Source organism: Bos mutus, chromosome 14, assembly GCF_027580195.1.
Source record: "Bos mutus isolate GX-2022 chromosome 14, NWIPB_WYAK_1.1, whole genome shotgun sequence".
Taxonomy (NCBI): Eukaryota; Metazoa; Chordata; class Mammalia; order Artiodactyla; family Bovidae; genus Bos; species Bos mutus.
Window position 1 is genome coordinate 78,310,614 of NC_091630.1, and position 14,389 is coordinate 78,325,002.

Consider the following 14,389-nt stretch of genomic DNA (forward strand, 5'->3'; position numbering starts at 1 on the left):
GGACAGAGGAGCCTGGCAGGCTCCAGTCCATGCGGTCACAAGGAGTCGGACATGACTGAGTGACTGAGCACACACGCATATTATTCATTTATTAAAAGTACCACTCATTTACTCTTCAACTGTGTATCTAGTCCTAGAAATTGGAACCCTTGTGCACTGTTGGTGGGTTTGTAAGATGGTGCAGTCTCTGTGGAAAACAGCGTGGCAGTTCTTCAAAAATTAAAACTAGAATTACTGTATGACCCAGCAGATCCACCTCTGGGTGTATATATATATATCCAAAAGAATTGAGGTCCCAAAGAGATGCTTGAACATCCATATTCACGGCAGCCTTATTCACCCATATTCAGCCATCAATAGCTGAATGGATAAACAAAATGTCATATGTACATATAATGGAATATTATCGAACCTTAAAAAGGAAGAAAATTCTGATACATGCTGTGACATGGATGAATCTTGAGGACGTCATGCTAAGTGAAATAAACCAGTCTCAAAAAGACAAATGCTGTATGGTTCCACTCACGTGAGGTATCTACAGTAGTCAGATTCATAGAAATAGAAAGTAGAATGGTGGTTGCCCAGGGCTGGAGGGAGGGGGTATGCGGAGTTATTGATAAATCGTGTAGTTTCATTTTTATAGAATGAGATGGTTCTGGAGATCTGCTGTTATAGCAATGTGAATATACTTAACACTGCTGAACTATATACTTGAAGATGGCTAAAGTGGTAAATTCTATGTCATGTGTTTTTTTTTAACCACATAAAATAATAATAAAAAAATGTATCCAGTCTTTTTTCCCTTTCTTGTGTGTGCAGTTGTGTCGAACTCTTTGTGATCCTATGGACTGTAGCCCTCCAGCCTTCTCTGCCCATGGGATTTCCCAGGCAAGAATACTGGAGTTGATTGCCTTTTCCACCTCCAGGAGATCTTCCTGACCCAGGGATTGAACCCACGTCTCCTGCATTATGCTAGCTGTTGTTATTATTTTTTCAGTTATTATTTAACCTGTCAAAGCTGTTGTCTCCTCTCGAAGATGGGGCTCATTTCGCAGCTGTGCTTCTCACTGCGGGAAACTGGTGAAGCGTGAGCACAAGCGAAGGTGGGAGAGTGCCTGGTGCCCACGCAAGCCCTTCATGGTGCCCTGTGGGCACTGGGCAGTGGGGGCTTCCTGCAGGGGGATGAATACCTTTCCACGCAAAGTCCTTTCCATCCCAATTCCCTTTTCCTTGGGCAGGACGGAGCCCAGGCCTTGGTCGTGGCCCCCCTGACTGTCCCCTGCAGCAGGATGACCAGCTGCAGGAGCCACGTCTACGGCACTGGCCTTGCTGAGAAGCCAGCAAGTCGGGACCCTGGGCTGCTGACGTCCTTTCTACTTGTGGGTTGTCACTGGAGGGGAGTTTATCCATCATACATCTGCTTACATCTTTGTGTGATGGCCACATCTAAAGAGTAGTAGTTCTCTGGCACTTGTCCAGTTGCTCAGTCATGTCTGACTCTTTGTGACCCTGTGGATTGCAGCATGCCGGGCTTCCATGTCCTTCAGCATCTCCTGAAGTTTGCTCAAACTCACGTCCATCGAGTTGGAATTGCCATCCAACCATCTCATCCTCTGTCGTCCCCTTCTCTTCCTGCCTTCAGTCTTTCCCAGTGTCCAGCTTTTTCTACTGAGAGCACATTCTCCGGCAGGAGGTCCCAGTGCTGCTTGCCGTAGGATGCACTTGGACATTCATGGACTTGTGGGCACCCTCGCAGTGTGAAGGGCACCATCAGTGTCTTCTCCCATCCGCATTTTCCAGAAGAAGACACAGTCTCACTGAAGTGAAGCTCATGGCCTGGGGTCGCACAGCAGTTAGCGGGGAGAATCAGTGCTGCAATGGAAGCTTTCCTACTCCAAAGACTGTCCTCTTTCCAGCGCTTGGGAAATTCCCCCAGCACAGGGCTGCCTGCTGCTCCTTCTCCTACGCAGCGAGCCCGGGGGGCAGCCACACAGATGGCTCTGCGCTCAGTGTGCTTGCTGATGGTAAACACGCAATTGTTTGCAGGGACCTGCATCATACTGTTAAAACAGTTGGTAGCACAACAGACCCTAGGCACCCGCAGACTTCACACACCGCGCTTGCAGTTCTTCCCAGGGGACCCCAGGAAATGTGTAAATTTTGAGGTGGCACAGACTGAGTTGGACCTGCTTCTGCGTTGTGTGGGGAGCAGGCACTGTGGTGAATGAGGCCTTCTGCACACAGTTCTGAAGCTTACTCGGTGGTTCTCTTCTCAGCTCCCTGAGCTTGTTTCCCTGGCATTCACGTATGTTAAGGTTCACACAGTTCTCAGGATGGCAACATTTTAAGATTCTGAGAAGTTATTATTCACCTGCAGTGCATAGGGTCCTATGGCACCCAGCACTTTTTCTCATTGCCCAGGAGGTAGTTTGGTTAAGGTCTGATTCTCTTAACCACGGGCTCTAAGCAGAGCCTGGGTCTATTTTGCTGTGTGTGTGTGTGCGCGCGTGTGTGTGTGTGTGTGTGCACGCGCGTGCGTGCTCAGTTGCTCAGTCATGCCCAACTCTTTTGCAACCCCATGGACTTTATAGCCCACTAGGCTCCTCTGTCCATGGACTTTTCCAGGCAAGAATACTGGAGTGGGTTGGCATTTCCTCCTTCAGGAGATCGTCCCGACTTAGGGATCGTACCCTCATCTCTTTTGTCTCCTGCATTGGTAGGCGGATTCTTTACCACTGTGCCACCTTTGCTGACCATTATTACATCCTTGGCACTTAGCTTAACAAACATTTTTTCAGTAATTGAATGGAGGGATTTTCCAACAGGTGACTGTCATTTACAGGAAGCTCTTGCCAATGGGACATGGCATGCAGTAGGCACTTGCTCATTGTTTGTGAGGCAGGTCCTACATTTTGTTCACACCCAGATTAGGTCACTTGTGAGAGTTTATTCTGTCCTCTGTATCCCTGTCCCCCGGCACCCACTTGACTGCGGTCTCAGACTACCCAACCTGGCCTCCTGACTGTGGCCTAGTGTGCAGCCCACCCAGAAACATGGTCTAAGACATGAACACAGTCATCATGAGTTTATAATCCAGCCAGACAGTGTACTCAGTAGATTTCCCTGTGCTATACCTTCGGTTCTTAGTTATCTGTCTTATTTATAGTCTTGTGTATATGTCCATCCCAATCTCTCAGTTTACCCCTCCCTACCCTGTTAAGCCCTGGTAACCATAAGTTTGTTTTCTACATCTGTGATTCTGTTTCTGTTTTGTGGATAAGTTCATTTTACCCTTTTGTTTTTTTAGATTCCACTACAACTGATATCATATGATAGTTGCCTTGCTCTGTCTGACTGACTTCTCTCAGTATGACAATCTCTAGGTCCATCCGTGTTCTGCAGATAGCATTCTTTCTTTCTTTTTTATGGCTGAGTAATATTCCATTGTATATATGTACCACATCTTCTTTATCCATTCCTCTGTTGATGGACATTTAGGCTGCTTCCATGTCCTGGCTATTGTAAACAGTGCTGCTTTGAACATTGGGGTGCACGTATCTTTTTGAACTATGGTTTTCCCCAGGTATATGCCCAGGAGTGGGAGTGCTGGTTCAGACAGTAGCTCTATTTTTAGTTTTTTAAGGAACCTCCTCAGTGTTCTCCATAGTGACTGTACCAATTTGCATGCCCACCAACAGTGTAGGAGGGTTCCCTTTTCTGGAGAAAGCTGCTTGAAGGAGAAGGCATTTTGAGTGGGGATAGACAAGCTAGGCTTCCAGTAGATAAGAGGAAGATTGGTAGAAATATGTACTCAGGCTATTTCCTTTCTGTTCCTGGTTTTCTAACTATGATTTCTACCAAACAGGAAAGAGTCTCATCAGTAAATAGGAAAAGTGTTTGCTGGATGTTATGGGAACAAAGAAAACTGTCCAAACTGTAGTCAGCTGCAGGCAACTCCAGTTCACAACATCCTCCGTAAAAGGATATGAATCTCCTCATCGGTGAAGTCACTTCTGTTGAATAAAACTCAACACCTATTTGGAGATTGGCAGTAAAGAAGGGCTGAGGTGCCCAATGACTTATGTCCCTGTTTCTGCCTGGCGTGCAGTAATCGCTGTCTGGAATGACATACTGTGGGACACAAAATAGAATTTCAATGGAAAAAGCAGAAATGTGGGTGGATAAAAATTAAGATGCTTGATGGTAATGAATTCTGGTTCACTCTGGCAGGTACTTGCTCTAAATCTTTCTTCACTGGTGGCAGGGGGAAATGAGAGGTTATGGAGAAGAGCAAGGGGGTTGATAACACATGTTCATTCACTTCTCTGATGCGTATGTATCGAGCATCTACTTACGGATGCTGTGTGTTCCCAGCCTGTGTCCTTGAGCGCACCCTGGAAGGTCTTGCAGACAGTGCCTGTTCCATGGAACGGCTTGCATCTCTCTCTGAGGCCATTCCCTGGCTGTACTCGGCCAGGGAGGCATGGAGTTTATGCATAAATATCTCAGCTTCCTTACCCCTGGGAGGCAATTTTGAGGTGTGTTCTCATCTCTCATGGGGTCCCCAGTGGACTTGGGCTGCAGGTGCGGAAGTAGTAAGCACCTGACCTCATGTAAAGTTCCCTAACCTGTGAGTTTCAGATTCTTGTAGGATGGTTGTGTGAATTAAACAAGATGATACTATTACTACCGCTACTACCAGTTACTGTTTGGCTTGGTGCTTGAACTTCAATTATCCCAGTTTTAAAGATGAAGAAACTGAAGTATGAAAGAATAAATAACAGAGGCACAATCTGAGTTCTAATCCAGATGTGCTTGTTCTAAGGGGCCAACTTTTAGTTATAAACCAAACTGTTAGAGTACAAGGTCTAGCAAGGAAATTGCCATTATTATTATTACTAGCAAGTGCCCAGCATATAGTTGGTGCTCCATTTATTTGTGGAGTTAAAAAAAAAAAAGAATGTCAATAAAAACAGAAAAGAAAAAAAAGTGAGCACCAGTCTTTGAATGGAGTCAGAATTCTGGATCAAAAAGTATTTGTGAAAAAAAAAAAAAAAAGTATTTGTGATTAGATGAAAAATAAAAGAGGGGGTAGGGATTCTCCAGCAGGTCAGGGATTAGGACTCAGCACTTTCCCTGCCATGGCCCAAGTTCAGTCCCTGGTTATGGAACTAAGATCTTGCAAGCTGTTCATTGTGGCCAAAAAAAAAAAAATGAATGAATGTTAGTTCCTTGAGATTATGAATTTTTTTATTTTTGGCTTTGTCTTCCCTGCCAAAGAGTGGTAGGTCCAAAACAAATATTCCTTGAATGAATGAATATGGATTTTTTTTTAAAGTTGCTGATATTTCCCTAGTTATTTGACTTACAAAAACCAGTCCCAGAAAGGAAACAGCCTTAAAAATATTCTTTCTCTCTAGGTGTTGGGATACTGAAATATTTTATTTTCATGCCTTATTATTTTTCATGATGGACTTGGATTACTTTATAACTGGAAAGAAATAATCTCTGTTTGAAGAAACAATCAGTCTCAAAGCATAAATGGTTTCAGAGCAGCGTGAGTGTGACACTGACCTATACGTAGATGCTAACCTAATTCGAGTGAGCTCAGAGTCGAGGAAGCAGGATGGGAACTGACTTTGGTGTCAAAGCAGTTTCACACACCATCTCTCTGGGGGTTCATGCCAGTCTAGTGACGTAGGTCAGGCCAGGATGCATGTGAGTGCTAAGGCGCTTCAGTCGTGTCTGACTCTTTGCGACCCTATGGACTGTAGCCCACCAGGCTCCTTTGTCCAGGGCATTCTGCAGGCAAGAATACTGGAGTATGCCGTCCTCCAGGGGATCTTCCTGACCCAGGTATCAAACCCACATCTCTTGTGTCTCCTTCTGCATTGCAGGTGGATTCTTTACTGCTGAACCAGGCTAGGAGAGTGACCTCATTTCACAAACAAGGGACCCGACAGCCAAAGAAGCTCACTGACCAGGACAAGGCTCTGTTTTGGGGCCTAGCTGGCTTGGGACTCAAGGCATTTAAGTTTAATTCCAGTGACCCTTCACTCTGTCCCTGCAGCCCTTTGTGAAGACACATTCAAGAAAGTGGGACAAGGACAGAGGTGGATTGGTGGACCAGCGACTCATGTGACAGTGGTCTCTGAGCATCTTTGAGTTCTTTTAAGGAGAAAAAGTCTGATTAGACTTTGTGAGTCAGACAACAACCTGGGTTGGAATCCCAGTTCTGCCAACACACTGTCCTGGACATACTGTTGCATATCTCTGAGCCTCTGTGTTTCCGTCTGTAAAGCTGGTCTGATGTCTGCCCAGCAGGATTGTTGTCAGGGTCAAATTGGCACCAAGCAGGTGTGTTTTCTTCAAGAGGTGGCTTTGCTGATTGTTATCACACCTGTGCTATCTGTGTGCAAGGCTGTCTTTTTTTTCCAGTCATATTGATATTCACTGGTGTCCATGAATTAGTGTTCCCATGTGTATCAGTCAGGTTTTGCTGAATAACAAAAACCTCAGAATTGCAGTGACTTGCTTGACAGCCAGTGTTTATTTTCACACTCGTGGGTCTGTGGGTCGGTTGTGATCTAGCTGATCTAGGCTGGGCTTGGCTAGCTCAGGCTGGACTTCAGATTGGGTTCCCTGCAGGGTCAAGACTGAAAGGCAGCAGTTGAAAAGGACTAGTGAAACCACCTCCCCTCGTGGCGCATCGCAGAGAGAAGGGATAGACTTGGGAGCAGTACATTGTCGCTTCCGTCCGAATTCTGTTGTAAATGAGTCATCAGCGGGCCAGTCTAGAATCCAGTGAGAAAGAACAACAAGAACCACCAACCACCACGGTGGGAAGGACTGCAGAGTCACATGCTGAAGGGCAGGGATGTATAATTGAAATTCAGATTGAGAGTGAAGAATAGGAGAAATGATCCAGCCTAGACACTGCCTTAATTGTTTGCTTGAGTGGAGCAAGGAAAGCAAAGGAAAGGTAAGACAAGAGGTGGGCTGGGAGAGGCTCTGATCATTTATGCCAGTACAGGGTCTTGTTTTTCATGTACATATAGCATGTTAAGTTGTGGTCGGGAGGTGAATGTTATGGAAGATCATGCCCTGTGATTCTGGAGGGCAGTATATGTTTATGCTATGCCTGTACCTCACTGCCTTAATTATTCCCGCTTTGCCGCTTTGTAGTAGGTTTTATTTAATTCCTTATTTTGGACTGTGCTAGGTCTTTGTTGATGCACATGGACTTTTTCTAGTTTCATAGCGGGGTCCACTCTCTGTTTTGGTGCTTGGGCTTCTCATTGCGGTGGATTCTCTTGTTGCAGAATACAGACTCTTGTGAGCTCAGTAGTTGTGGCTCACGGGTTTATTTGCCCTACAGCACGTGTAATCTTCCTGGACCAGGGATCAAACCCATGTCCCCTGCGTTGGCAGGGGGATTCTTAACCACTGGACCACCAGGGGAGTCCTGTAGGACACTTTGAAATTGGGAAATGTGAGTCCTCCAGATGGTTTTGGCTTTCCTGAGTTTGTTGCTTTTCCATATCAATTTTAGGATAAGACTATCAATTCCCATCTAATTTAAATGTATGACTCAAAGTTCAGGAAGTCAATCACCGTTGGCATCTAGAGTTGAAGAACGTGGTTTGATCATTTATCCAACAAATATTTGTTAATACTGTGCTGGACACCACTGTGTGGTCTGGTGATACAACCAGAAAATCCAAACATTATCTTTGTGTACTCACATGACTTGCTATCAAAGCAGATGTTAATCAGTTCTCATGTGAATAACGTAGAGTTAATAACTGAGATAAATTCTGTGATCTAATCTAGAGGAGTAGGAAGAGTTTGCCTGAGGAAGTAAGATTTAAAGAAGTACAGGAGTTAACTAGGCATAGTCAATGAGGAAGCCTTACAGGCAGAGGGAACAGCAGGCACAAAAGACCTGAGGTTGGAGGACTGTGGCAAGTTGTAGGATTTGAAAGAAGGTTGGGTGGTTACAGCAGTGCGCCAGCTGCCTGGGTGGACAAGGTGAGGTCAGGGAGGAGGTGGGTAGAAGTCTGAGTATGTTAAATGATATATATATATATTTTTAATTATTTTAGGGAGCTCTTTTTGCTTTTATTTATTTTAAAACAATTTTGGCTGTACCACATGTCATGTGGGATCTTAGTTTCCCAACCAGGTATAGAACCCATGCTCCCTGCAGTGGAAGTACAGATTCTTAACCACTGGACCACCAGGGGAGTTCCTGTCGATTGATTTTTATCTGGAAGCACTGAGAAGCCATTGAAGAATGTTAAGCTGTAGATGAAGAGATGACATGATCAGATTTGTGTTTTAAATTATTTTGAATATTGTGTTAAGTTGCTTCAGTCGTGTCCAACTCTTTGCAAGCCTATGGCCTGTAGCCCACCAGGCTCCTCTGCCCGTGGGATTCTCCAGGCAAGAATAATGGAGTGGGTTGCCATGCCCTCCTCCAGGGGATCTTCCCTACCCAGGGATCAAATCTGCTTCTCCAGAGTCTCCTGCATTAGCAAGGAGGTTCTTTACCACTAGTGCTCCTGGTATTAGCCAGTTGTATTCGGATCTGGGATTTTTTGCTGTTGTTGTTAAAAAACATATTAAACATTTATGAGACTATTGGGTGGTATCAAGGAATTATCATCTTTTTAGGTGTGGTAAAGGTATTGCTGTTATATTTTTGTAAAAGACCTTATATAGCAAACATGCTGTAATGTTAATGACTGAAATAAGATGTCTAGAGCTTGCTTCTAAATAACAGTGTGGAGAGCGGAGGGGTTAGAGTGTGGATGGAGTAGGATTGATTATACGTCGATGGTGATTGGGGCTGGGCAGTGGGGATCTCTACTGTTCTGTCTGTATAAAATTCTGCACAGTAAAACATAAAAAGGAAAAGATTGTCCTGGCTTTAGTGTAGGGGATCAGATTTCAGAAGGAGAAATGGTGACGAGGGGAGACGAGTTGTAGGTAGTTGTAGGTGTAGTCGCCCAGGTTGAGAATGATGGAGTCTGGTCCAGGGCTGTGCGGGTGGAGACGGAGAGGCACAGGCCGAGAATATACCTAGGAAGAGACACGTGACTTAGGGCTGGGTTGGATATAGGAGTAATGGAGATGCTGCTTCCAGTGTGTCCCTGGGTTTCTGGCCCCAGATGAAGTTACCACTCTGAACTAGGGATCACTGGAGAAGAATCAAGCAGGTCCTTTGACTTCTCTTGTTTTCACACCCCCCACCTCTGTTTCCCCTCCATTCCAAAAATATTGAAGCTGTTCCCTTATGTAACACTTTTAATCCCAGACTTCCTGTGCTCTGTGCACTCAGCAATTAATTAAGCTTTGGTATGCATGAATTAATTAAAATCCTGTCTCCGGTTCAGAGGGGTTGTCCTGAAATATAGAGATTCGTGTATATATCTACCTTCTTCTTGGGGTTGATTGCCTTGGCTGGGGGAACTTTTCTACTTCCCCATGGGCACACAGCTGTGGCTGGCTGTCTGTCTGTCTGCTGTACCTGTCAGCACAATTTAATTTCATGTTTCGGAGCCCAGGTCTGGAGATGTTAATGACTTGTAAATTGCTCTCCAACGTAGAGCTAGAAATAGAATGCAAGAAGGATTCCAGAGCACTTGCGCACATTTACTGATGGAGATGTCAGCCCCAAAGTGGATTGCTGAAACAGTGGTTTCCCAGCTGTCTTCCTTCCCATTCCTGGATGGCCACTGTGGAGTGGGAATATTCCTAACAAGGGTGCTGGCCTCCAGATGAAATCACGTGTTGGTCTGAGACAGTGTCTTCTGTCTAAGCCCTGCTGTATGACTCTTGTCTCCTTTGTTCTCGTCCCCCTCATCCAGGTAATTTTCTGATGTGACGGCTGAGACATGAGATCTTCAGCCTCCAGGCTCTCCAGTTTTTCATCAAGAGATTCGCTATGGAATCGGTGAGTGGTCCAAAGAGCCCAGCCTGGGAAATGTGGAGGGATGCTTTTGGGAGGTTGAAATGCAGAATTTGACCAGACTCAAGCCCTGGAAGCTGCAAGAGACACCACGAGCGTGGATGTTAGTGGCGACCAGATCTTTGGCATTTGTAGAACTGCAGGCTTTTTGATGTGTCTCCTGTGTGCAGTGGGAAAGGTGGTGTGGCACCTGAATGAAGTCAGGAATGATAACAGAACAGCACTGTCAACAGTAATAAGTGCTGGTGTAGCCGAGTGGCTCTTTAAAGATACTATTTCATTCAGTCCACCTGATAATCCTACCAAGAAGGGTTTACCACATTCACTTCACAGAGAGACAACTTGCCTGACTGGATTTTTCTTTTTTAATTGGAGTATAATTGCTTTACAATGTTGTGTTAGTTTCTGTTGTACAACGAAGTGAATCACTTCTATGTATACGTGTATCCCCTCCCTCTCGGCACTCCCTCCAACCCTGCTAGGTCATCGCGGAGCACTGAGCTGAGCTCTCGGTGCCGTGCAGCAGGTCCCACTAGCTCTCTGTTTTGCATATTGTAACGCATATCTGCCAGTGCTGCTCTCAGTTTGTCCCCAGCTCCTCGCCCCGCCTCTGACCCCCCACTCCCTCCTTTCCGTGTCCACATGTCTCTTCTCTGTCCCGGAAATAAGTCCATTTTTCTAGATTCCACATATATGTGTTAATATATGATATTTTTCCTCTTTCTGATTGACTTTACTCTGTATGACAGACTCTAGGTCCATTGACATCTGAGCTGATGACTCAATTTCGTTCCTTTTTATGGCCGAGGCTCAGAGGTTAAAGCATCTGCCTGGAATGCGGGAGACCCGGGTTCGATCCCTGGGTCGGGAAGATCCCCTGGAGAAGGAAAATGGCACCCCACTCCAGTATTCTTGCCTAGAGAATCTCATGGAGGGAGGAGCCTGGTGGGCTACAGTCCATGGGGTTGCAAAGAGTCGGACACGACTGAGCGACTTCACTTTCTTTCTTTCTTTCTAATGACTCATTGGAAAAGACTCTGATGCTGGGAGGGATTGGGGGCAGGAGGAGAAGGGGACGACAGAGGATGAGATGGCTGGATGGCATCACCGACTCGATGGACCTGAGTTTGAGTGAGCTCTGGGAGTTGGTGATGGACAGGGAGGCCTGGCGTGCTGCAGTTCATGGGGTCTCAAAGAGTCGGACATGACTGAGCGACTGAACCAAACTGAATATTCCATTGTGTATGTATACCATATCCTTTCTGGTTGGATTTGAAACCAATTTTCCTGATTCCAAGTCTCTTGTCTTTTTCCTCTTGCAGTGTGCCTCTTGTAGAGGTATGATTTGCCCTGTTTTTCAGCTGGGTCTACTGGGACCTGGCATAGAGGCACATGGTAGAATCTTAAGGCGTCTGACTTCAGTGGGTGGAGGTTTGTGTTGGTGGATGATAAAAAAAATTGGACTAGACAGTCTGTGAAGAGCCATGAAGAATAAGCAGAGAAAACTGAAAGAGTCCAAGAATCTTCAGGTTGCCAGGGTGGATCAACATGGGGTCCACCTGCTATGATTGGCGTATCCCAGAAATCAGCCTAGTGGTGGAAAGACTATGGGTGTTGGACAGGTGGTTGAATCCTTGCTCTGCCCCCATCTTGCTGTGATCTTAGGCAAGTCACGAACTTTCTCTGTTCTTTTTTCTTATCTATGAAATCTGGGTAATAATATGTATGTTTCGGGTTTTTGTGAGATTAGGAAAAAAGGTCTACAAGAAAGTATCTCATATAACGTAAGGGCATAGAGCATTGTAATTATTCCAGTTTTTAAGATGGAAGTCATATTTAAGGATAATTAGACAAGAGTGCCCTGAGTGTGGAGGAGAAGTTAGAGGCTGGAGGCAGGGAGGCCAACTTAAGAGGCTTTCATGTGACCCAGACACGAAGTAATGGGGACTGCTGTTACCATCTTCTAGGATAAATGAGACTTTGCCTGCTGATTTTCATAGTTTGACTATTATAGAATGATGTTTTATTCTGTTTTGTTTTATAAATCAAGAATCCAACACGAAAGTGACATTAGTTTTGTAGGTATCTGTTTAGGTGATTTAATTACCAAATCAAACCTGAGTCTGCTCACCCAACACACGGCAAAGTTAATCTGTTGACACCAGGTTGTGGCGAAGGGAAGTCCAGCTTTTATTGCAGGGCACCAAGCAAGGAGAATGGGCTTGAGATCTGAACTCGTGAGGGAGAGGGTCATGGGGTGTGTGATCAGTTTGTGCGTGGTTCTCTGATTGGCTGCTGGTGAGGTAACAGGGTGGTGTTTTGGGAATCTCATCTATCAACCTTTTGCTTCCAGCCCCAGTCTGGGGTACACATGTTAGTGGTCAGCATGCAGTTAACGTCTTCCACCTGGTGAGGGTTTCAGTATCTGCAAAACAACTCAAAGATGTGGCTCAGGATGTTACCTGTAGCCCTTGAGGAGGAACTAAAGATCTTGACTTTGTCTTATGGCTAGATTATTATTATTTTGTCTTACTTCACTGCTTTCTTTGTGCATATTCCCATTTTCCTGATTAAATTTGCTCTTTGAATCTTGGGGAAGGCCTTGGAGGCTAAAGCCTTTATAGAAACAAGTGGTAGGGAACATGGTTGTGTGTGTGTGTGTGTGTGTGTGTGTGTCTGTCCCTGGGAACATCCTGCAGAGTCTTCTTCAGTTTCAGTATTAATTATAATTGTTATAAGAGTGCGTTATTTAAGATTAGTTTTTGTTATGAATGACGTAAAATCTAAAAGAACATTGGCTTAAATAGAAAATAGAAGTATATTTATTTCTTACCTAAAAGCTCAGTTACAGGGCTGCTACAGCAACCTGTGAAAGGCCCAGACTTTTCCTTTCTTGTTTTTCTGCCACCATTGGGGGGCCTCCATTCCCCCCAAGGTCACCTCATGGCCCATTTTGACTGCTTCTGTGCCAGCCATAACATCTACCAACAGGAAGAAGGGAAGGAGAAAGGCAGGCCTTTTTTTTTTTTTTTTTTTAATCACAAATAATGCTTTTTAATTATTTAGCTTCTTAGAGTACTCACATAACAGAAACTGACAAACCCATGTTGGTGTTTAGTCTCTAAGTCATGTCTTGCGACCCCATGGATTGCAGCCTGCCAGACTCCTCTGTCCATGGGATTTCCCAGGTAAGAATACTGAAGTGGGCAGGCAGGCCTCTTCTTTTAAGGATGCTTCTGGGTATCACACCTACTGCTTCTACTTATATTCTGTTGGCCAGAATTTAGTCCTTCAGCTATACTTAACTGAAAGGAAGGCTGGGAAATGTGATCTTTCTTCTGCAAGACTACCTGCTTACCAAAATTGAAGATTATTATGAGACCAAAGGAAGAGAACAGATATTAGAGGACAGATCTTTCTTTGCTATGCAAGTATTTATTAAAAAGAGTGCTATTGAGAAGATAGACTCTGTGGCCAGACTGCTGGTATTAAAATCCTGGATTTAGGACATTCTCTGAGACCTTGGGAAAGCTCCTTAACTGCTGTGCTTTTATCTGTATTTATCTTCTGTGCCTCTAAGTTCAGTTTCTTTATCTGTAAAATCATATTTTATCTGTGTTTATAAGGATTGCTTTGAGCAGTAGATGAGTTAAGGTACAGCACTTGGACCAGTATCTAGAACATCATGTGTTGTACGAGTGTTGGCTGTTACTATTACTGCTGCTTCTACTCTTAATAATACTACCTCTGTTACCACTATTGCTATGTCTGTTGTTACCGTTGCTGCTGCTTCTATTCTTGCAACTACGGCTTCTCCTATCACATCTGCTGTCACTGGTCCTGTTACTACTACTATTACTACTATTAAAACAGTGACTGTTGCTGCCAAGTATTGCACATACATATATGAAATGTTATACTCATGGCATGGTAAGTATTACTCACATTCCCAGTGTGAAGATAAGAGTCAGGGAGGATAATACCATGGCAGATGCATGCATCTTGCAGGATAGGGTTCACCTTTGAGGGGGTCGGTGAAGAGTGAGTGACCTGTAGGGAGCATGAGGCAGCTTCTGAGATTCTGCGAGTGCTCTGGGTGCTGATTACATGGGTGTCAAAATTCTTCGACTGGTACTTTTATGACATAGACCATTTTATGCATTTGTTGTATATTTCAATCTACATCTCATGGAGCAGATAAGTGGTAGACCGTGAGTGAAGCAATACCCCACCTGATTCCAAACCACCGCTCTTTTTTAACAATAACGTAAAGCTCAACACCGTTACTTCTTTTCATTTATTTGTTTGTTGGCTCCTTCATATAACATATATAGATTCTTATTACTTAGGTGCCAGGAACTGTGCTCAGTGTAAGCAGCAGTATAACTCAGCCCTATGCTCATGGGGCTTTCTGTC

The 14,389-nt window shown here is 44.7% G+C and overlaps 1 protein-coding gene across 1 annotated transcript in view; it reads left to right on the forward strand.

Annotated features, from left to right (window-relative positions):
* Window positions 1–14,389, forward strand: part of ASAP1 (ArfGAP with SH3 domain, ankyrin repeat and PH domain 1) — a 339,710-nt gene that overhangs the window by 21,949 nt on the left and 303,372 nt on the right. The window contains 1 exon segment of the mRNA XM_070382776.1: window positions 9,873–9,958. Within this exon segment, the coding sequence (XP_070238877.1) occupies window positions 9,900–9,958 (59 nt within the window). The 5' untranslated portion in view covers window positions 9,873–9,899.